At 49.2% G+C, this 23,232-nt stretch overlaps 2 protein-coding genes across 2 annotated transcripts; both read right to left on the reverse strand.

The window, feature by feature from the left end:
• Positions 1-401: 401 nt before the first annotated feature.
• Positions 402-1,822, reverse strand: LOC123120948 (sufE-like protein 1, chloroplastic/mitochondrial). The gene has a single exon (XM_044540903.1). It carries the CDS (start codon positions 1,679-1,681, stop codon positions 605-607), a length of 1,077 nt encoding a protein of 358 aa, XP_044396838.1. The 5' UTR covers positions 1,682-1,822; the 3' UTR covers positions 402-604.
• Positions 1,823-13,803: 11,981 nt separating this feature from the next.
• Positions 13,804-15,112, reverse strand: LOC123124666 (disease resistance protein RGA5). The gene is made up of 3 exons (XM_044545243.1): positions 14,852-15,112; positions 14,684-14,762; positions 13,804-14,590 (listed from the first exon to the last, which is right to left on the reverse strand). The coding sequence occupies exons 1-3, from the start codon at positions 14,858-14,860 to the stop codon at positions 14,211-14,213; spliced, it is 468 nt and encodes a 155-aa protein (XP_044401178.1). The 5' UTR covers positions 14,861-15,112; the 3' UTR covers positions 13,804-14,210.
• Between the last annotated feature and the right edge of the window lie 8,120 nt (positions 15,113-23,232).

Below are 23,232 nucleotides of genomic sequence, written 5' to 3' on the forward strand. Positions count from 1 at the left end.
AAACATATTCTGCGTCTGCAATAAATTTGCACGAGGCACTTGTTAGAGGCAGCAGTGTCCATGGTGTTACAAGTTTATTTAAATTTTCTGATCCAGATAACCACCACCGAGGATAAACAGATTCTATTGTAGTTAATTTTATACTGTATTTCACTATTTCAGGCATAAATTGTATCTAAGTTGATTAATCTGTCACAGCTTGGATACCTATACATCTGATTTCCAGGCTACGGCGTCGAGGACAAGCTGAACCCAAGGAACTAGGATGAGTGGCTGGATTAGTTGATGCTTAGGATTTAGATAATAATACCACTCAACATACTGGAATCATGCAATGTATATGTTATGTAACTGGGTGGTGAGGAGAACCATTGCATTCAGTATCATTAGCATCATGGAAGTTTAATCACTGAAGAAAATTATGTTTAGTACCCGGATACCATCATCCGCTGCTGGCACAACAAACATCATATGTGACGTATCTTTAAGCCATTTAGAATTGTGAAAAAAGAAGAGTTCTCAGCAAGTGAGAAGTACTATCCTAGAGAAATCTACAATGTGACAAAAATGAACCTCATGTGCAGCATCACGCTGTATGCAATACCTAGACTTCAGATGGTGTCTTTGCATCGATGGACAGCGCGTGCAGCCCACTCTTGAGCTCATCCTGCAGGAGATCATACACAGCCCTGTGTCTCTTGAGCATGCTCTTCCCCTCAAACTCCTTGGACACCACCCGCACATTGAAATGCGTCTCTCCATCGCTACCTGCTACCCCGGCATGCCCACTGTGTTGATACGAAATGTCCTCAATCTTGAGCTCCACTGGTGAAAGCCCTCTCTCCAAACTATCCCTGATCCTCTCCTTCCTCCCACCTCCAAGGCTGCCATTTCCTTCCACAACAGCAGCCGGTTCCTCCTCGAATTCCTCCTCCTCAGGCCTCTCCGCCTCTGAACTCTCATGCACTTGCCCACCGAAAGCCTCAAACTGAGGCTCCTCCTTCTCCACGGCAGGCGTTTCAGTACGCTCCTGGCGGATTTCTTGGCCGCCAATCACCTCCTGGCCCGCAGCGATTTCCAGCGCCTTGAGCTTCATGAGGTTGATCATGTTGAGCAGGCCGCTGTTCCTGGAGGGCGAGAGGCTCTGCCTGATCCCGAGCAACTCGATGAACTCGACGGGCACCATGGCGACGTCCCTGGCGGGCGCGCCGGAGAGGCCGAGCACGAGCAGCGCGGCGAGGCCCTTGGTGAGCTGCGCGTCGGAGTCGGCCTGGAAGCTGACGCAGCCAGGGGCCTCGGCCTCCGGCGCGGCGTGGACCCAGACCTGGGAGACGCAGCCCCGGACGCGGTTGGCGTCGGACTTGAGCGCCGGGTCCATGGGCGGCAGGCGGGCGGCGTAGGCGAGGAGCTGCTTGTAGCGGGTGCGCTCGTCGGGCACGGACTGGAAGAGCGCGATGATGTCCCTGAGCGCCGGGGGCAGCTGCGCCGGGTCGACGGGGGAGGGGTCGGGGGCGGAGGAGGAGGTGGAGGGGGTCGGGGAGGCGGCGGACCTGGCGGCGAGGCGCTGGAAGGAGACGGGGCGGGAGAGGATGAGCAGGTGGGGCCTGGACAGGAGCGGCCTGGAGAGGGGCGAGGAGGAGAGGAGGCGGAGCGGGGCGGAGGTGGCGGCCGCGGACGCCATGGGTGGCGGCGGAGGAGGGATGGCGATTGGGGAATCAGAGGTCGGGTTGGGTTTCTTCTCTTCCCGGCGTCCGGAAATTGGAGAGGCCAATAGCCTTCTTTCTTTCTCTCTTTGATTTTGTTCTTCTCCTGGAGATGGAAGAAAAGGTCTAGGCCATGGAATCAATCGACGTGGCTGTTCCCGAATGTGCGCGTGCGCATGGAGACAGGCCCTTCATGTGAAGCATAGCCTAGCAGGCCCGGCCCGCCTTTTCATTTGGACCGGGCTCAACTTTGATCGCCGCCCCGTTGCCCAGAAAAGAAGAATTTTTTAGTCTAAAAGAAGATATATCTTTTGTTTGGGGCCGACTATACGTCAGAACCCATCCCCTCCCCCCAAAAACAGACAATACGTCAGGCGTCGGAAAAAAATTAGGTTAATTGATTTCCCCTCTCCTCTCCACTTCATTCCCACCCTCCTCAGGCCGTCGCCCCACTATCCCTCCAAACCGTCCCCAAGCACCAAATTTCTCCGGAGAGCCCGCACCTCCCTCTCCCCTCCCGAACCAGTCAACCTTTGGGTTGCCCTTCACATGCGATGTCGTCCGCGTCCTCGTCGGTCTCCCCGTGCTTCCCTGTACTCGCTACGACACCATCGTCTTTGGTCTCGAGGTTGCGCATTGTCTTCTTTGCGGATCAATCGACTCAAATAGATAAAACATACAAGTTACGTATAGCTAATGCTGCAGCTGCTATAAAGTTTCATTAGGTTCTTCATTTCTTAGATATAATTCAAATATGCTTTTAACATGTTGCTTTACGTAGCCGTCGCCTCCTCTTCAAAGAAAAAAGTTTAGGGTTCCTCTACCTCCTGGTCTGCCTCGTCTTCGGTGGCCCTAGGGCCGTTGAGGCGTGGTGGACCCCGACCTTGCAGGTGGGAGGATTCCTGCTCTGTTTTTAGGTCTTTCTAAGTTCATTTAGGGTTTGTGTCCTGCTTAGTAAGGTAAGGCCGTGGAGACTCCCTAAAGCTGAAGAATGGATAAGTTTCTCCTCACCTAGCCCTTGCCTCGGCAATGCGTTTAGCATTGTTGGAGGGCGTGTGGAGGTCTGTCTCTGACGGATATCACGCAATTCAGTTAGTGCAGATCTTCGATACATCTGCTTGAATCCGGTCTTGGTTTTATGTGTCTACAGGTTGGATTCTTTTAATCTACTTTTCTTCATCAGCAACGGTTGATGTTCTGGTGCACTGGTCCTGCCGGCCTTAGCACGACGACTTTCCAACCGTCTACTACAACAAATTTTGTCCGGCTCTGGTGAGGGAGGGGCGACGACAGAGGCATGCCTTCAACTCACTTTAGTGCATGTAGTTGTCGCTAGGTGGTCTTTCTCCCTGTACTGCAATGAATATATTGGAAGTTTTTTTCTTTCTTAAAAATTCAGTGTGCTTTTGCGCAGCATGCATCTCTCTGTTCCATTTATTCCTGTTAGAAGGAAGACAGGGATTTGGTGGAATAATTTGATGTATTGCTTGAGCCTCGTGGGCATATATATAGGAGTACAATGATCAACTTGGAGTACAAGACAAGGCAGGACTAAATCCTAGTCTATCTTATACTTCCTAATAATCTTATACTCAACATCCCCCCGCAGTCACAACGGTAGCGACGCAGACGGTGAGACTGGAGAATAATCCGAAGGCAAGCCGACGGACACCCCCCCCACAGTCGTAACGGTCGACGCATCGCGGAAGGCGTGGCTGGAGTGGAAACCGACAAGGTTGCTCAAGCAAGGCGGTAGCCCTTTGTGCCGTTTGTCGAAGTAGCCGAGTGCGTAGGTGGTGTAGCCATGGTTGAGGTTGCCGTGCGAAGAATGCCGTGGTCGATGTCGAGTCGGGGTGGCCGGTGTCGAGGAAGTCGCCGTTGAGCCGCGGGCGCAAGGAGGCGCCGAGTTAGCATGGGCGCAGTAGTGTCGAAGTAGTGGTGTGCCGGGAAGAAGATGATGTTAACGAGGAGTCGCGGCGGGTGTGCCAAGCCTGGGGACACGTCGTGGATGAAGGCATGCATCGGTGTTGCCAGCACCGGGCATGCGTAGACGAACGAAGAAGATGTTGACGAAGCGCCACACCAGGCTTGCCAGGCCCGGGGACACGTCGTGGACGAAGGCACGCACCAGTGTTGCCAGCACCGGGCATGCGTAGACGAGGGACCTGCACGAGCTGTACGCCATGTCAAAGAAGTCGAAGGGGCCAGCAGAGAAGGACTCGACGACAGTTGCGGCGCCAATCAGCACGGGGCCGATGTCACCCGCGATTGTCGGAGTAGATGAAGTGGTCGGGGTAGATGACGACGATGCTGGCGACGGGCTGGTGCTGGACGAAGCCGAAGGAGGTGGACGGGCGGCTGCGGCGGCAACGGCCAAAGAAGAGCGGCGACGGCGGCTAGGTTAGGAGTGCGGCGGCGGTGCTCGAAGTAGGCGAAGAACCCTGACAGCGTGACGAAGACCGGCGTGGACGGTGGCGTTCCGGCGCCAAGAGAGGCGGCGCGGTGCATACCACGAGAGGTCGACGGGCGGTGACGGCGGAGTGGACCCCCGGTCACGGCGCTACGGCGGGGAAGACCTCAGGGCGGTTGCAGGGATCGCGTGCCACGCTCGCTATGGCCCGACGGGGCGACGCAACGGCAGCGCGAGGGTCAGTGCAGCCTCGGCGACGGCCTGGAGCGGACGGCCTCGGTGCGGCGGTTGACCGCGGGCCGCGGCACTACGGCCCGAAGGGGCGACGCAGCGTCAGCGCGCGATGTGGTGCAACCACGGGAACAGCCTCAGGGCGGCGGCGAGGACCACGTTGTTAGAAATATGCCCTAGAGGCAATAATAAATTGGTTATTATTATATTTCCTTGTTCATGATAATCGTTTATTATCCATGCTAGAATTGTATTGATAGGAAACTCAAATACATGTGTGGATACATAGACAACACCATGTCCCTAGTAAGCCTCTAGTTGACTAGCTCGTTGATCAATAGATAGTTACGGTTTCCTGACCATGGACATTGGATGTCGTTGATAACGGGATCACATCATTAGGAGAATGATGTGATGGACAAGACCCAATCCTAAGCCTAGCACAAGATCGTGTAGTTCGTTTGCTCAGAGCTTTTCTAATGTCAAGTATCATTTCCTTAGACCATGAGATTGTGCAACTCCCGGATACCGTAGGAATGCTTTGGGTGTGCCAAACGTCACAACGTAACTGGGTGGCTATAAAGGTGCACTACGGGTATCTCCGAAAGTGTCTGTTGGGTTGGCACGAATCGAGACTGGGATTTGTCACTCCGTGTAAACGGAGAGGTATCTCTGGGCCCACTCGGTAGGACATCATCATAATGTGCACAATATGACCAAGGAGTTGATCACGGGATGATGTGAGTTACGGAACGAGTAAAGAGACTTGCCGGTAACGAGATTGAACAAGGTATAGGGATACCGACGATCGAATCTCGGGCAAGTAACATACCGCTAGACAAAGGGAATTGAATACGGGATTGATTGAATCCCCGACATCGTGGTTCATCCGATGAGATCATCGTGGAACATGTGGGAGCCAACATGGGTATCCAGATCCCGCTGTTGGTTATTGACCGGAGAACGTCTCGGTCATGTCTGCATGGTTCCCGAACCCGTAGGGTCTACACGCTTAAGGTTCGATGACGCTAGGGTTATAGGGAAAGTATGTACGTGGTTACCGAATGTTGTTTGGAGTCCCGGATGAGATCCCGGACGTCACTAGGAGTTCCGGAATGGTCCGGAGGTAAAGATTTATATATGGGAAGTCCTGTTTTGGTCACCGGAAAAGTTTCGGGTGAAATCGGTAATGTACCGGGACCACCGGGAGGGTCCCGGGGTCCACCAAGTGGGGCCACCAGCCCCAGAAGGCTGCGTGGGCCAAGTGTGGGAGGGGACCAGCCCCAGGTGGGCTGGTGCACCCCCCCCCACCAAGGCCCAAGGCGCATGGGAGAGTGGGAGGGGGCAAACCCTAGGTCCAGATGGGCCTTAGGGCCCATCTAGTGGGGCGCCCCCCCTCTCCTCCCCTTGGCCATCCCCCCTTGATGGGATCTAGGGCTGGCCGCCTCCTCTTGGGGGTGGAAACCCTAAGGGGGGCGCAGCCCCCTCCCCCTATATATAGTTGAGGTTTGGGCTGCCCAAGACACACGAGAACGTCTCTCTTTCGGTGCAGCCCTACCCCTCTCCCTCCTCCTCCTCTCCCGCGGTGCTTGGCGAAGCCCTGCGGGATTGCCACGCTCCTCCACCACCACCACGCCGTCGTGCTGCTGCTGGATGGAGTCTTCCCCAACCTCTCCCTCTCTCCTTGCTGGATCAAGGCGTGGGAGACGTCACCGGGCTGCACGTGTGTTGAACGCGGAGGCACCGTTCTTCGGTGCTTAGATCGGAATCAACCGCGATCTGAATCGCTACGAGTACGACTCCCTCATCCGCGTTCTTGCAACGCTTCCGCATCGCGATCTACAAGGGTATGTAGATGCACTCCCCTTCCCCTCGTTGCTAGATTACTCCATAGATTGATCTTGGTGATGCGTAGAAAATTTTGAATTTCTGCTACGTTCCCCAACAGTGGCATCATGAGCTAGGTCTATGCGTAGTTTCTATGCACGAGTAGAACACAAAGTAGTTGTGGGCGTCGATGTTGCCAATTCTTCTTGCCGCTACTAGTCTTATCTTGTTTCGGCGGTATTGTGGGATGAAGCGGCCCGGACCGACCTTACACGTACGCTTACGTGAGACAGGTTCCACCGACTGACATGCACTAGTTGCATAAGGTGGCTAGCGGGTGTCTGTCTCTCCCACTTTAGTCGGAATGGATTCGATGAAAAGGGTCCTTATGAAGGGTAAATAGAAATTGGCATATCACGTTGTGGTCTTACGTAGGTAAGAAACGTTCTTGCTAGAAACCTATACAAGCCACGTAAAAAACTTGCAACAACAATTAGAGGACGTCTAACTTGTTTTTGCAGCATGTGCTATGTGATGTGATATGGCCAGAAGATGTGATGAATGATATATGTGATGTATGAGATTGATCATATTCTTGTAATAGGAATCCCGACTTGCATGTCGATGAGTATGACAACCGGCAGGAGCCATAGGAGTTGTCTTTATTTTTTGTATGACCTACGTGTCATTGAATAACGCCATGTAAATTACTTTACTTTATTGCTAAGCGCGTTAGCCATAGAAGTAGAAGTAATCGTTGGCGTGACAACTTCATGAAGACACAATGATGGAGATCATGGTGTCATGCCGGTGACAAAGATGATCATGGTGCCCCGAAGATGGAGATCAAAGGAGCAAAATGATATTGGCCATATCATGTCACTATTTGATTGCATGTGATGTTTATCATGTTATGCATCTTATTTGCTTAGAACGACGGTAGTAAGTAAGATGATCCCTCACTAAAAATTTCAAGAGACGTGTTCCCCCTAATTGTGCACCGTTGCGAAGGTTCGTTGTTTCGAAGCACCACGTGATGATCGGGTGTGATAGATTCTAACGTTCGAATACAACGGGTGTTGACGAGCCTAGCATGTACAGACATGGCCTCGGAACACATGCAAAACACTTAGGTTGACTTGACGAGCCTAGCATGTACAGACATGGCCTCGGAACACAAGAGACCGAAAGGTTGAACATGAGTCGTATAGCAGATACGATCAACATGGAGATGTTCACCGATGATGACTAGTCCGTCTCACGTGATGATCGGACACGGCCTAGTTTGACTCGGATCATGTATCACTTAGATGACTAGAGGGATGTCTATCTGAGTGGGAGTTCAATAATCAGATGAACTTCATTATCATGAACATAGTCAAAAGATCTTTGCAAATTATGTCGAAGCTTACGCTTTAGTTCTACTAAGATATGTTCCTAGAGAAAATTTAGTTGAAAGTTAATAGTAGCAATTATGCGGACTGGGTCCGTAAACTGAGGAGTGTCCTCATTGCTGCACAGAAGGCTTATGTCCTTAATGCACCGCTCGGTGTGCTGAACCTCAGCATCGTCTGTAGATGTTGCGGAACATCTGACATACACGTTTTGATAACTACGTGATAGTTCAGTGCGTAATGCTAACGGTTTAGAATTGTGGCACCAAAGACGGTTTTTGAAACGTCGCAGAACATATGAGATGTTCCGAAGACTGAAATTGGGATTTCAGACTAGTGCCCACGTCAAGAGGTATGAGAACTCTGACAAGTTTCTTAAGCCTGCAGACTAAGGGAGAAAAGCTCAATCGTTGAGCATGTGCTCAGATTGTCTGAGTGCCACAATCGCTTGAATCGAGTGGGAGTTAATCTCCCAGATGAGATAGTGATCGTTCTCCATAGTCACTGCCACCAAGCTAGTAGAGCTTTGTGATGAACTATAACATATCAGGGATAGTTATGATGATCCTTGAGCAACTCACGAAGTTTGACACCGCGAGAGTAGAAATCAAGAAGGAGCATCAATTGTTGATGGTTAGTAAAACCACTAGTTTAAGAAGGGCAAGGGCAAAAGGGATACTTCATGAAACAGCAAGTTGTTTGCTGCTCTAGTGAAGAATCCCAAGGTTGAACCCAAACCCGAGACTAAGTGCTTCTGTAATGAGGGGAATGGTCACTGAAGCGGAACTACCCTAGATACTTGGTAGATGAGAAGGCAGGCAAGGTCGACAGAAGTATATTGGATATACATTATACGAATGTGTACTTTAGTAGTACTCCTAGCAGCACCAGGGTATTAGATACCGGTTCGGTTGCTAAGTGTTAGTAACTCAAAATAAAAGCTGCGGAATAAACGGAGACTAGCTAAAGGTGAGATGACGATATGTGTTGGAAGTGTTTCCAAGGTTGATGTGATCAAGCATCGCATGCTCCCTCTACCATCGAGATTTGGTGTTTGCGTTGAGCATGATTGGATTATGTTTATCGCAATACGGTTATTCATTTAAAGGAGAATAATGGTTACTCTGTTTATTTGAATAAAACCTTCAATGGTCTTGCACCTAAAATGAATCTCGATCGTAGTGATACACATGTTCATGCCAAAAGATATAAGATAGTAATGATAGTTCCACATACTTGTGGCACTGCCATTTGAGTCATAATGGTATAGAACGCATGAAGAAGCTCCATGTGGATAGATATTTGGACTCAGTCGTTTTTGAAAAGATTGAGACATGCGAACCATGTCTATTGGTATATATGCATGAAGAAACTCCATGCAGATGGATCGTTTGGACTCACTTGATTTTGAATCACTTGAGACATGCAAATCATACCACATGGGCAAGATGACTGAAAGGCCTCGTAAAATGGAACTTATTGGAAGTAACACATTTTGATGTATGCAGTCCAATGAGTGCTGAGGCATGCAGTGGATATTGTTATGTTCTTACTTCACAGATGGTTTGAGTAGATGCTGAGTGTATTTACTTGATGAAACACAAGTCTGAATTATTGAAAGGTTCAAGTAATTTCAGAGTGAAGTTGAAGATTGTCGTGACAAGAGGATAAAATGTCTGTGATATGATCATAGAGATGAGTATCTGAGTTACGAGTTTGGCACACAATTAAGACATTGTGGAAAGTGTTTCACAATTAATACCGCCTGGAACACCACAGAGTGATGGTGTGTCCGAACATCATAACTGCACCCTATTGGATATGGTGCATACCATGATGTCTCTTATCGAATCACCACTATCATTTATGGGTTAGGCATTAGAGACAACCGCATTCACTTTAAAAGGAGCACCACGCAATTCCGTTGAGACGAAACCGTTTAGAGAAACCTAAGTTGTCGTTTCTTAAAAGTTTGGGGCTGCGATGCTTATGTGAAAATGTTTCAGGCTGATAAGCTCGAACCCAAAGCGGATAAATGCATCTTCATAAGAATACCCAAAACAGTTGGGTATACCTCCTATTTCAGATCTGGAAGCAAAAGTAATTGCTTCTAGAAACGAGTCCTTTCTCGAGGAAAAGTTTCTCTCGAAAGAATTGAGTGGGAGGATGGTGGAGACTTGATAAGGTTATTGAACCGTCACTTCAACTAGGGTGTAGCAGGGCACAGGAAGTTGTTCCTGTGGCACCTACACCAATTGAAGTGGAAGCTTATGATAGTGATCATGAAACTTCGGATCAAGTCACTACCAAACCTCGTAGGACGACAAGGATGCGTAATACTTCAGAGTGGTACGTGATCCTGTCTGAGATATCATGTTGTTGGACAATACTGAACCTACGAGCTATGGAGAAGCGATGGTGGGCCCATATTCCGACAAATGGTTAGAAGCCATAAAATCCGAGAGGATCCATGTATGAAAACAAAGTATAGACTTTGAGAGTACTACTTGATGGTCGTAAGGCTGTTGAGGTAAATGGATCTTTAAGAAGAAGACGGACATGAACGGTAATGTTACCGTCTATGAAGCTCGACTTGTGGCAAAGAGTATTTCCACTAGTTCAAGGAGTTGACTACGATGAGATTTTCTCATCCGTAGCGGTGCTTAAGTCCGTCGGAATCATGTTAGCATTAGCTGCATTTGTGAAATCTGGCAGATGGATGTCAAATAAGTTTCCTTACCAGTTTTCGTAAGGAAAGGTTGTATGTGATACAATCAGAAAGTTTTTGTCGATCCTAAGGATGCTAAAAGGTATGCTAGCTCCAGCGATCCTTCCATGGATTAGAGCAAGCATCTCGGAGTCAGAATATACACTTTGATGGAGTGATCAAAGTTTTTGGGTTTATACAATGTTTGTTAGAAACTTGTATTTACAATAAAGTGAGTGGGAGCGCTACAACATTTCTGATAAGTATATGTGAATGACATATTGTTGATCCGAAATGATGTAAAATTTCTGGAAAGCATAAAGGGTTGTTTGAAAGGAGTTTTTCAAAGGAAGACCTGGATAAAAGCTACTTACATATTGGGCATCAAGATCTATAGAGATAGATCAAGACGCCCGATGATACTTTCAAAGAACGCACACCTTGACATGATTTTGAAAGAGTTCAAAATAGATCAGCAAAGAAGGAGTTCTTGGCTGTGTTACAAGGTGTGAGTATTGAGTAAGACTCAAGACCTGACCACAACAGAAGAGAGAGAAAGGACGAAGGTCGTCCCCTATGCTTTAGACGTAGGCTCTACAGTATGCTATGTTGTGTACCACACATGAAGTGTGCCTTGCCATGAGTTGGTCAAGGGGTACAATAGTGATCCGGGAATGGATCACATGACAGCGGTCGAACTTATCCTTAGTACCTAGTGGACTAAGGAATTTTCTCGATTATGGAGGTGGAAAGGAGTTCGTCGTAAAGGGTTACGTCGATGCGAACTTTGACACTAATCCGGATAACTCTGAGTAGTAAACCGGATTCGTATAGTAGAGCAATTATTTGAAATGGCTCCAAATAGCGCGTGGTAGCATCCACAAGATGACATAGATATTCGTAAAGCACACACGGATCTGAAAGGTTCAGACCCGTTGACTAATAATCTCTCTCACAAGCATAACATGATCAAACCAGAACTCATTGAGTGTTAATCACATAGTGATGTGAACTAGATTGTTGACTCTAGTGAACTCTTTGGATGTTGGTCACATGGTGATGTGACCTATGACTGTTAATCACATGGTGATGTGGACTAGATTATTGACTCTAGTGCAAGTGGGAGACTGTTAGAAATATGCCCTAGAGGCAATAATAAATTGGTTATTATTATATTTCCTTGTTCATGATAATCGTTTATTATCCATGCTAGAATTGTATTGATAGGAAACTCAAATACATGTGTGGATACATAGACAACACCATGTCCCTAGTAGGCCTCTAGTTGACTAGCTCGTTGATCAATAGATGGTTACGGTTTCCTGACCATGGACATTGGATGTCGTTGATAACGGGATCACATCATTAGGAGAATGATGTGATGGACAAGACCCAATCCTAAGCCTAGCACAAGATCGTGTAGTTCGTTTGCTCAGAGCTTTTCTAATGTCAAGTATCATTTCCTTAGACCATGAGATTGTGCAACTCCCGGATACCGTAGGAATGCTTTGGGTGTGCCAAACGTCACAACGTAACTGGGTGGCTATAAAGATGCACTACGGGTATCTCCGAAAGTGTCTGTTGGGTTGGCACGAATCGAGACTGGGATTTGTCACTCCGTGTAAACGGAGAGGTATCTCTGGGCCCACTCGGTAGGACATCATCATAATGTGCACAATGTGACCAAGGAGTTGATCACGGGATGATGTGAGTTACGGAACGAGTAAAGAGACTTGCCGGTAACGAGATTGAACAAGGTATAGGGATACCGACGATCGAATCTCGGGCAAGTAACATACCGCTAGACAAAGGAAATTGAATACGGGATTGATTGAATCCCCGACATCGTGGTTCATCCGATGAGATCATCGTGGAACATGTGGGAGCCAACATGGGTATCCAGATCCCGCTGTTGGTTATTGACCGGAGAACGTCTCGGTCATGTCTGCATGGTTCCCGAACCCGTAGGGTCTACACGCTTAAGGTTCGATGACGCTAGGGTTATAGGGAAAGTATGTACGTGGTTACCGAATGTTGTTCGGAGTCCCGGATGAGATCCCGAACGTCACGAGGAGTTCTGGAATGGTCCGGAGGTAAAGATTTATATATGGGAAGTCCTGTTTTGGTCACCGGAAAAGTTTCGGGTGAAATCGGTAATGTACCGGGACCACCGGGAGGGTCCCGGGGGTCCACCAAGTGGGGCCACCAGCCCCAGAAGGCTGCGTGGGCCAAGTGTGGGAGGGGACTAGCCCCAGGTGGGCTGGTGCACCCCCCCACCAAGGCCCAAGGCGCATGGGAGAGTGGGAGGGGGCAAACCCTAGGTCCAGATGGGCCTTAGGGCCCATCTAGTGGGGCGCCCCCCCTCCTCCCCTTGGCCGCCCCCCCTTGATGGGATCTAGGGCTGGCCGCCTCCTCTTGGGGGTGGAAACCCTAAGGGGGGCGCAGCCCCCTCCCCCCTATATATAGTCGAGGTTTGGGCTGCCCAAGACACACGAGAACGTCTCTCTTTCGGTGCAGCCCTACCCCTCTCCCTCCTCCTCCTCTCCCGCGGTGCTTGGCGAAGCCCTGCGGGATTGCCACGCTCCTCCACCACCACCACGCCGTCGTGCTGCTGCTGGATGGAGTCTTCCCCAACCTCTCCCTCTCTCCTTGCTGGATCAAGGCGTGGGAGACGTCACCGGGCTGCACGTGTGTTGAACGCGGAGGCACCGTTCTTCGATGCTTAGATCGGAATCAACCGCGATCTGAATCGCTACGAGTACGACTCCCTCATCCGCGTTCTTGCAACGCTTCCGCATCGCGATCTACAAGGGTATGTAGATGCACTCCCCTTCCCCTCGTTGCTAGATTACTCCATAGATTGATCTTGGTGATGCGTAGAAAATTTTGAATTTCTGCTACGTTCCCCAACACACGTGCCGCGGCGCGGATCTGTGCAGCCACGGGGAGAACCACGGGGCGGCGGCGCTGCAGCCCGATGGGGCGACATAGCGGCGGCCCGTTGCTCGATCGGTGGAGGGGCGCGCTGAACTCAGGGACAGAGCGGTGACGGCCGGCGTAGGTAGACGAGCAGGCCGACGCGCGGACGACGGCCGTGAGGGGCCGCCTGTCGCGTGAGGCCGTCGAGTTGGGGCGACGGGCGGGCAGACGCACGGACGACGGCCGTTAGGGGCCGCCGGGTCGGTGAAGAGGCCGGCCGGTCGCGCCGGTGTCGGAGTTGAGGCGCACGGGGCTCGGCGGCGGCAGGCGACACAAACCAATCAAGTATAGATCGAAAAACCAAAAAGAAAAACGCCGATCAAAACGGCCGGCAAGAGAGCGAAAAAACCCGAAGCAAGGGCTCGGGAAAAGACTCTCTAGGGCAGTCGGTCAACACGACCGGCGGACGAACCCTAGGTACGGGCGGCGCGGCCCCCGGCGGCGGTCATGGAGGCCGACCGCCCCGGGGGTGGCGCGCGAGTGCGGAAGCGGTGGGCGACGGCTAGGGTTTGGATTGGTTAGGCTGATACCATATTAGAAGGGAGAGAGATATTTGATGAAATAATTCAATGTATTGCTTGAGCCTCGTGGGCATATATATATAGAAGTACAATGATCAACTTGAAGTACAAGATAAGGCACGACTAAATCATAGTCTATCTTATACTTCCTAATAATCTTATACTCAACAATTCCGTCCACCCTTTTCAATCTTGCTCAAACCACAACACTAGTACACTCTGAACTGAAGCCCTGAATTTACAGACAACAACTGCAGATGATTCCACAAGCTATGTACATGTACGTGCAGCTCAAGCAGCCAGCGCATCTCTTGCTTCATCGTAGTTCGCTTGATCAGTTCAGGATTTCTAAGCTTGTCCTGAACTTATTTTGAAATGAAAGCTTGTCCTGGACCAAGTCTTTGAGTCTCCCCGAGCTCTTCTCGTCGGCACCTTAGCTTACATTATGCTGCAACCGGGATCCTGTTGCTGTTGCTGATACGGAGCGTACGCGTAAGCAGGGTAGGACGGCATGGCGTTGTACTGGTGGTACGCGGGGTACGGGATCGGCGCGACCTCATTCTGATGGTAACCGCCGTTGCCCTTGGAGTCCTTGCCGCCGCCACCGTCGCTTCCGCCGTAGCCGTAGCCGTCCTTCTTCTTTTCTCCGCCGTACCCGTAGCCGTAGCCGCCATCTTTCTTCTTGTCATCGCCGGAAGAGATGCTGACGAGCTCGGCTTTGCCTAGGCTGCGCCGGAGCATCGTCGTCAGCGCGATCGGGTCGACGCCGTCGCCGACGATGATGATCTTGTCCCCCTCCAACGTCGCGGATGTCACGCCTGCAGAATTCATTCACCACCTCTCTGTGAGAACCAGCGAAGAGAAGAAGATAATTAAGCAACTGTTGGCCATGATGAGCGGCTTCTTCATACCTGCCATGCCAACAGCGGCCTTGAAGGCCTTCCTCCTGTTCCTCTCGCCATCCAACGGCAACTTGAGAACAATCTTTTGCTGCAGCAAGAGTGCCAAACACGTTCAGATCGACGCACAAAACTGAGCAATAGACACTAATAAAAAGTTTTGCTTCATTATCAACCAACCTTGACCATATTGCTTGGACAATGTTTCTCACAAGCTGTAGCCTTGTCTAGCTTGTCAGTAGAGTTGCCTTGTGCAATTTGACAGTGCAAGCTGAGCTAGTGCCTCTTATCAGAAGCAAGATACCCCGGAAGGCCTATTTATATGCAGACAGAGAGGAGAGGAGAGGACACACAAAGGAGGGAGAGAGGGTCAGAGGGAAGCAGCGCGGAAGGCTATAGAGACAGAAAGCTAACAAATGGAACATACCACCAATCAGCCAACAAAATGGTGGGAGAATAATTGGCATGCCTGGCACTGTGCCAAACGCCCAGCTCACCATGGACCCGGCGCTGCTGTTCCCGGAAGCTCAACGTCGAGTGATTGGCTGGTAGGCTCCGGTCGGTGCTAACTTGGTCCAGACGAAAGACATGTCTGGCTTGGTCAGTGACAAGTATACTACTCCAGTGTAGAGAGAGAAACAGAAAAGATCTTCCTCAGAGATCTGCTGGCACTAGCAGATTCAGTCTGTCGAGCTTATCGAATATGGAGGTCCTACTTAGTAGCTCATCATGGAACTCTTTAATGGTTTGGGTCGTTGTTGTGACTAGTTCGTCCAAGGAGATTTGTTAGGAAAGTCATTCCAAGAAAGAGACCAGTGACAATTTTCATCCTTGATTGCTCACAGAAGTGTTTGATATGTGCAGTGACAACTGTGCTGGGCGGTCGACTGGCATGTTCAGTATACATTATTATGCTGTGATTTGGATGCTGCTGTGTACGTTTTTCTCTGGTCAGCGATAGACTTGTCCTCTAGCATTCAAGGGGGGTGAAAGAGATGTACCGTGAAGGGAAAAATAAGAGACGTCGGAGGTGAAGATGGCGTGAAATCATAGTTCACCGGCCTCCGGTTTGGTGCAATTGTGACACCGTACATCATGTTTTCCAATCAAATTTGCATGCCTGACAGAATCCGAAGGGCTCACGCCTGACAGAATCCAACCCATCAGGATCAGGCAAAGATCAAGGGTCTTATGGCTTCGTGCGGGTGATGCTAATTCTCGGCTGTTTCACATCAAGGCCAACGGGAGACGCCGCTGCAATTATATTCCCCTTTTGCAGACCGATCATGGCCAATTCACCACCCAAGCCGACAAGCATGCTGAGCTTCACAAGCACTTCTCTGCCATCATTGGCTCAGTTAAAGCAAGGAACCAATTGTCGAAGGCGCCTTGGACCTTCCCAGACTTGACCTTTCCTCCCTGGATGCCCCGTTCACAGAGGAGGAAATTAAAGCGGCAGTTTTTGGTCTACCTTCTAGTAAGGCGCCTGGGCCGGACGGTTTCACCGCTGATTTTTTCAAGCACTGCTGGGAGGTGATTAAGCATGATCTTACTGCGGCCATATGTCAGTTCTTCAACCTTCGCGGTAATCATTGGCACATGTTGAATTCTGCTCAATGAGGCTTCTCGCATCAAGGAGTTCCGCCCCATCAGTCTCATGCACTCTGTCGGAAAGATTGTTTGCAAGATGTTGTCCATCCGCCTGGCTCCGTTCCTATCAGTGTTGATCCCTCCCAGAGCGCTTTCATCAAGACTCGCAGCATCCATGACAACTTCTTGTTTGTCAAGAATGCCGTCCGGAAATTACACTCTGTCAACGATCCTGCTCTACTTCTGAAGCTTGACATCGCTGGTGCCTTCGACAACGTTTCCTGGTCCTACATGCTCGAGCTTATGCCACGACTTGGCTTTGGGAGTAGGTGGTGCGACATGGTCTCGCTGCTTTGGAGCTCCTCGTCTTCCCGTGTTATGGCGAATGGCGAGCTTGGCCAGCCCTTCTCCCACCGGTGTGGTCTACGCCAAGGTGACCCTCTCTCACCCATGCTCTTTACTCTCGCCGTCGCTCCACTACATTGGCTTTTTGCGCGTGCTGCCTCTTCTGGAGCCTTGTCCCCGATCAAGTTACCCCCCTCCCAACTTCGGGTTAGTCTTTATGCCGATGACGCGGCTCTGTTCATCGCCCCCAACGAGGCGGACATCCTCCTCACAAAACACATCCTCTCCAGCTTTGGCATTGCTTCAGGCCTTGTATGTAACATTAGTAAGAGTGGCATCTACCCCATCTCCTGTGAACACATAAACCTAGAATCACTTCTACAACACTTCCCCGTGCCTGTGCTTCAATTCCCCTGTCGATACCTTGGTCTCCCTCTCCACTATAAGAACATCACCAGGGCTGACATCCAACCTATTCTGGACAAGTTGGCTTCCAAACTTCAACGTTGGCGCGACAAGCTCATGTCTGGGGACGCTCGTCTGCGACTTATTAACTCCGTGCTCTCCGCCATTCCGGTGTACTTAATCACCATCTTTAAGCTTGGTCCTTGGGCCATCAAGCAAATCGACAAGCTACGGCGGAACTTCCTGTGGCGCTCCCGGCCGGAGGCAGACAAGGGCATTGCTCTGGTCAACTGGTCCACGGTATGCCGCCCGAAATACCTTGGGGGTCTTGGTGTGATTGATCTGAAGCGGTTTGGAAGGGCGCTGCGGCTTAGGTGGAAGTGGCTCGAGTGGCGGGACCAGAACAGGCCTTGGGTTGGCTCTCCCACTCCCTGTGACCGAGATGACGAGGCTCTGTTTGCTGCTGCTACAAATATCACTGTGGGCAATGGTTCGTGGGCTCGCTTCTGGCAAGACCGATGGCTTCATGGTGAGGCGCCTTGTCAACTAGCACCTGACGTCTTCCGTCTCTGCTACAGGAAGAATTTCTCAGTGGCACAGGGTCTCGCAGACCAGCGCTGGTTGTCGAGTTTGCATCGCATATCCACTGAGCCTGAGCTTCGTCAATTCACCTTTCTTTGGACAAAGCTGCGGCACTTTGTTCTGGACCCGAACAGGGAAGATAGTATCTCTTGGAACCGCACTGTCTCGACGACATACACTGCCAGATCGGCATATCACGCTCAATTTCTTGGTTCTGCACCGGTTGCTAATTACGACAAGTTGTGGAAGGCCAAGGTCGAGGGCAAATGCAGGTTCTTCTTCTGGCTTTTCCTCAAGGGCAAAATTCTGACCAACGACAACTTGGCAAGGCGTGCACTCCCGCACAATCCGAGGTGCAATCTCTGCGATCAGGAAGAAGAATCTGCCTTCCATCTTATCCCGCAATGCCCCTTTGCACGCTCTGTGTGGCACCTGATGGAGAACTTCTATTCTGCTCCTGGACTGGCCACGGCTGCCATGCATGCCTCCTCTATCATCTCTTGGTGGAATGATGTAATCTGCCCCCTTGGCAAGAAGACCACTACCACGGCCATTTACACCTGCTGGAATATCTGGAAGGAACGAAATATACGCGTATTCGAGCATAAGACTCTTGCTGAGCAGGGTGTGCTTCTCCTCATCAACCAGGAAATTCTTCAACCTATGCTTTCATCTCACTGGCTTAGTGATGTTGAGAACCAGCCAGAACCTGAGCCAGACTAGACTTTCTACCTTTTTGTAATGCTGTGTTGTAAGAACTATTTGTTTTACTTTTCTCCGGCTTAATATATAGGCAGTGACCTGCCAGTTCCTAAAAAAAAAAAAATCTCCCAACCGGCTATTTCAAAAAAGGTTTACGAGAAATATGATATTATGTTCCTTGTGAAATCCCAGAAAACGAAATCTAGTTGCAACTTGTAAAAATTCAGAAAACATAAAAAAAAGACAAATGTAGCAAAACATTAACGTGGATGCTGCATTCCGTGACAAACTCACTAGCACTTCACGTCAGATTGTTATTCGCTATTCGCTTATTTCCGTGGAGAATCGATCGACGGCGTTGGTAAGCCTGTACAGAGTCACCAGTAGCTGAACTCGCACATAGTGGTCTTGTGGTGAACGCACTAATGGCATCTGACAGGGATATCCGCTTGTATAATTATAAATTTGTGTAAGCACTACGTCTAGAGTGTCCAGCTTAATCAACCTGTAGTAGTAGTGAACTACTGATAGCAACCGCGCAGTAAGTTTTGGTAACACCCCACTCATTCCTGGATCGGCATCCAGTTCCAGCCAAAGCACTCCTAGGGCTCCTTTGATTCAGAGGAATTTCATAGGATTTTTGAAGGGTTAGAATCTTTAGGATTTTTATTTACATTGGTCATTTGATTCATAGGATTGAATTCTATAGGAATTTTTTCTATGGAATCATATGTACTAGATTTCAGTGGAATATAGCATCCACTCCAACTTTTATTTTCGCTTTCTTGTTTTTACTGCGACATCAAACACTCTGTGCTAATTCTATGGAATTCAAGTGGACATGCCACTCCAATCTTTTATTTTTTCTATTCCTGCATTTTAAGAATCTTACGAATCAAAAAGGGCCTTAACCAAGAAGTTCTTGAGAAATGAATTTACATATAAGAAGATGCATCTTATTAGTATTTGATACGTAGGAATTTCCATCGTATTAAACTAGGGTGTTATAATTGTGTCTTGTACTGAGCATGTAGTTTTGTGCCTTTCTCCAACTTAAGTTTTTTTGGCTTTCTCAACGTAAAACTTATTAATCTTAGAGTATCTACATCCATGTCTACCTAATTTGATCCCTCAAATGTTCGCGGGCGCATCGTGTCAGTGTCCTGGCACGTCCGCTTTCACCCTCACATTCTCTAAGCAAAACCATCACAGCCCACATTTTCAGCCCCTACTTTCTCTCTCTGCATGAGACAATTTATCGAACATGTTATGTGCAGCCACAACGGCAAGTCGGCGGCGGCCGTGCTTGCGCGTGCTAGCTAGCCAGCACGCAGAGCAGCACCGGCCAGCCGCGGCTGTGCACGCACGCATGCGGCCCGCACAAGGCTGCTGCTGCACGCGCGGCAGGCCAGCCTGCACGTGGGCGTGAGCAGCACGCGACGTGCGGCGCATGGACGCCACAGACGCGAGCAACAGGCGGCGCGCGGTGGCCAACCAGCCTGCACGCCGGCAGGCAGGACGCGGCGGCCACGGACGCGACCAGCAGACGCAAGCGCGGCCAATCAGCTTGCACGCCGGCGCGTGACCAGCCGGCATGCACACAAGGACCAGCACGCGGCGCGCGGCGGCCACGGCCGCGAGCACACAAGCGCGGCCAGCCGGCAGCCGGCTAGCACGCGGCGCGCGGTGGCCACAGACGCGAGAAGCGCACACGTGGCCGGCCAGCACGCAGTGCGCGTCCGACCGCCACCTCCGCCAACACCGTCGTGACCTGCCTCCTCCGTCTATGCCGGATCCAGCCGCCTGCTCCACCCACGCGAGAGCCGTCGCGACGCAGCGCCTCCTCCGCCCGCACTGTTACCTGCTCCAAGCGACAGAGAGACTAGAGAGGAAGGAGGACTAGGTGACTGCAAGTGGGACCGTGTGGGTGTGGAGCAGGCTGCCTGGGCGTGACCGACCCCCTCGTATTGCCTCTAGATTTGCTATTGATTTGAGGTATGCCCGGTCAGTTCAGAGGTTTAAGGAGGAAGTAGGGGCGCAATTGGGTTTTTTTTTTGACCGAGCACTAATCAGGAGATGTTTCAAATGTTGAGGGAGGAAATAGGGGTACTGTTGTAGATGCTTTTATGGGACAACGAAAATTTGTCGAAAGTGATGTGTGCATAACATAATAAATTGATTTTGATTAGTTGCTGATAATCATTATCAACATTAAAATACGATCACTTTATAGCGCTTTCTTAGTTTAGACGACGTAGCTCAACATCCTTTGTTATCACTAAATAATTTGCTCCAGCTGTCTCATAATCTAAAATACTTTACTTCACACATTATTGTGTTTTCATGCGGAACGATCGTCTGGTGGTTCACGAGTCTTCAACTGAAAAACCATACCGTAGCAAGCCCCAAAATCCTACAGTTTCCGCTCCTGCCACTCAATTTTCTCTGTTTTCTTGTTCCCGGTTACTTTCAAGTACTTCTACCCGGTATTACTGGCCGCCCTGTGATGAATGAGTGAGCTTGCTAAGCTAACCATGTCCGTTTGTCTGTTCGAAACCGCCGATAATCCTTTTATAGTACCACCGAGCTCCATTTCTTGTGAGACTATCTTTATTACACTAGTGAAAAAAGTGTTAGCCACAACTTTCGTTGGTGGCGCGTCAGTTTTCATCAGCGCCAACACTATCATTTTTAAATAGTGTCGGCGTCTGCATATTTGGTACGACATTGATACGACCATACCGCTGGCGTAGAATTTTTCTTTCACGATATTGATATTTCGTGATTTTTTTTCCTGTTTGCGACCGTTTTCTACCATTAGGCTCATGGAAACACTATCACAGTTCTAACTGCCCTGTCCAATAAAAAACACTAAATTCGATTCATCTATTCACATCTTTTCACCTTCTTCATCCCCCCTTCTCGACCAGCGCCGCTGCCGCCGCCACCTCCACCTCCCAACCACGCCGCTCTTCACTGCCGAAACTGCGCGGCCACCGCGAACTCCGGCAAGGAGGTGAGATCTCCCCTCTTCCCCTCGCGGATCTTCTTCCCCTCTCCAAGCGTCTCCCTCCGGTGGAGGATTTGAGCCAGAAAATTTCTTTTGATAGATGGAGTACATGATTCGTTGATATATGAATGGATATGATGGCTCTTTGATAGATGGACGGATGGATGGATAGTGCTAGTTTTTTTATATTAGTACTGTGATATGTAGTAGAAATTGATTTATTAGTATTGTGTTTTATTAGTAGAAATTAATTTATTAGATATATGATATTGGCAGTGCCTTTTACATTGGCATTGGCATTGGTTTATTAGGTAACAAATTAGGTAAATGATATTTACTAGAGAGCTAAATGCACTGGAGGTCCTAAAAATTTCGTTGTTGTATCACTTTAGTCCTATTTCTTTGAAAATGCACCTTCAGGTCCCAATTCTTTAGTAAGTGGTTCACTCGAGATCCTTTTCTTCACTAGCGCTCGCTGACCTGCCCGCGTGGTGCGTTGACCCACGCCACATCGACATCGAGGCTGCTCTTTTTTTAACAGAAAAACTCTTAGAAACACTTCTTCACATTCCCGGGTCCCTGGCTCTATTTCTTCCCCAAATCTCCCACTCTCTCTCCCGTACCCTAACCCTAGCCATGGCCGACACTTCAAGCTCCTCGGCAGGGAAGCAGTTGAAGAAGAGGAGCATGGTAGTGTGTTGTCGGCGCCGCTGCCAGCGCAAGCTCCAATTTCGTCTGGTATGTTGCCACGCGGAGGAAATCGTCGTCGTCGCCGCCGCCGATCGCCTCCAGTGTCGCTAGAGTAGCCTCGAAAGAGGAGATGGGGCGCCACTAAGAGGGGAATAGATCGGGGGGGGCTTATTGCAAAGTTTCTCGCCTGGCTGTTGGGCCCTCTGTCGACGTGGCATGGGTCAACACGCCACGCGGGCAGGTCAGCGACCCCTAATTAAGAAAAGGACCTCGGATGAACCACTTACTAAAGAATTGGGATCTAAAGGTGCATTTTAAAAGAAATAGGACTAAAGTGACACAACGACGAAACTTTTAGGACCTCCAGTGCTTTTAACTCTTTACTAGAAATTGATTTATTACTACTGTGATTTATTAATAAAAATTGATATATTATGTAGATGATATTGCCATTGCCATGGGCATTGGTTTTAGTCGATGCATATCGTTACAGATTACTACTATAATTTATTATGTGTATAATCTTTATATTGTACTATGTTAGTGCACAATTAAACTTAGTGTTCAATATGTTTTGTGTAGAATGGATCAAGAACCACCATATCGGCTGTGCAAGTCAAGGTGCCGGACCAGCCTTTGTACTTCCATGTTGTTCGCAATCTACTTCCAGCCTAGTTTTAGTCCTGCAGCGGTAACAAATTATATGAACCTTCTAACAGTTTTGTTGTTGTTGCTATTTCCACTAATGCATTGTGTGTGTGTGTGTGTGTGTGTGTGTTTTGTTTTTTTCCTTACAGATTGTCTCATGCAATGTGAGACTTGAAGGAAATATGCCCTAGAGGCAATAATAAAGTTGTTATGTATATTTCCTTATATCATGATAAATATTTGTTATTCATGCTAGAATTGTATTAACCGAAAACTTAGTACATGTGTGAATACATAGACAAACAGAGTGTCACTAATATGCCTCTACTTGACTAGCTCATTAATCAAAGATGGTTAAGTTTCCTAGTCATGGACAAAGAGTTGTCATTTGATGAACGGGATCACATCATTAGAGAATGATGTGATTGACTTGACCCATCCGTTAGCTTAGCACTATGATCATTTAGTTTATTGCTATTGCTTTCTTCATAACTTATACATGTTCCTATTACTATGAGATTATGCAACTCCCGAATACCGGAGGAACACTTAGTGTACTATCAAACGTCACAACGTAACTGGGTGACTA

The sequence above is a fragment of the Triticum aestivum genome, chromosome 5D (assembly GCF_018294505.1).
Source record: "Triticum aestivum cultivar Chinese Spring chromosome 5D, IWGSC CS RefSeq v2.1, whole genome shotgun sequence".
In the NCBI taxonomy this organism is placed as follows: domain Eukaryota; kingdom Viridiplantae; phylum Streptophyta; class Magnoliopsida; order Poales; family Poaceae; genus Triticum; species Triticum aestivum.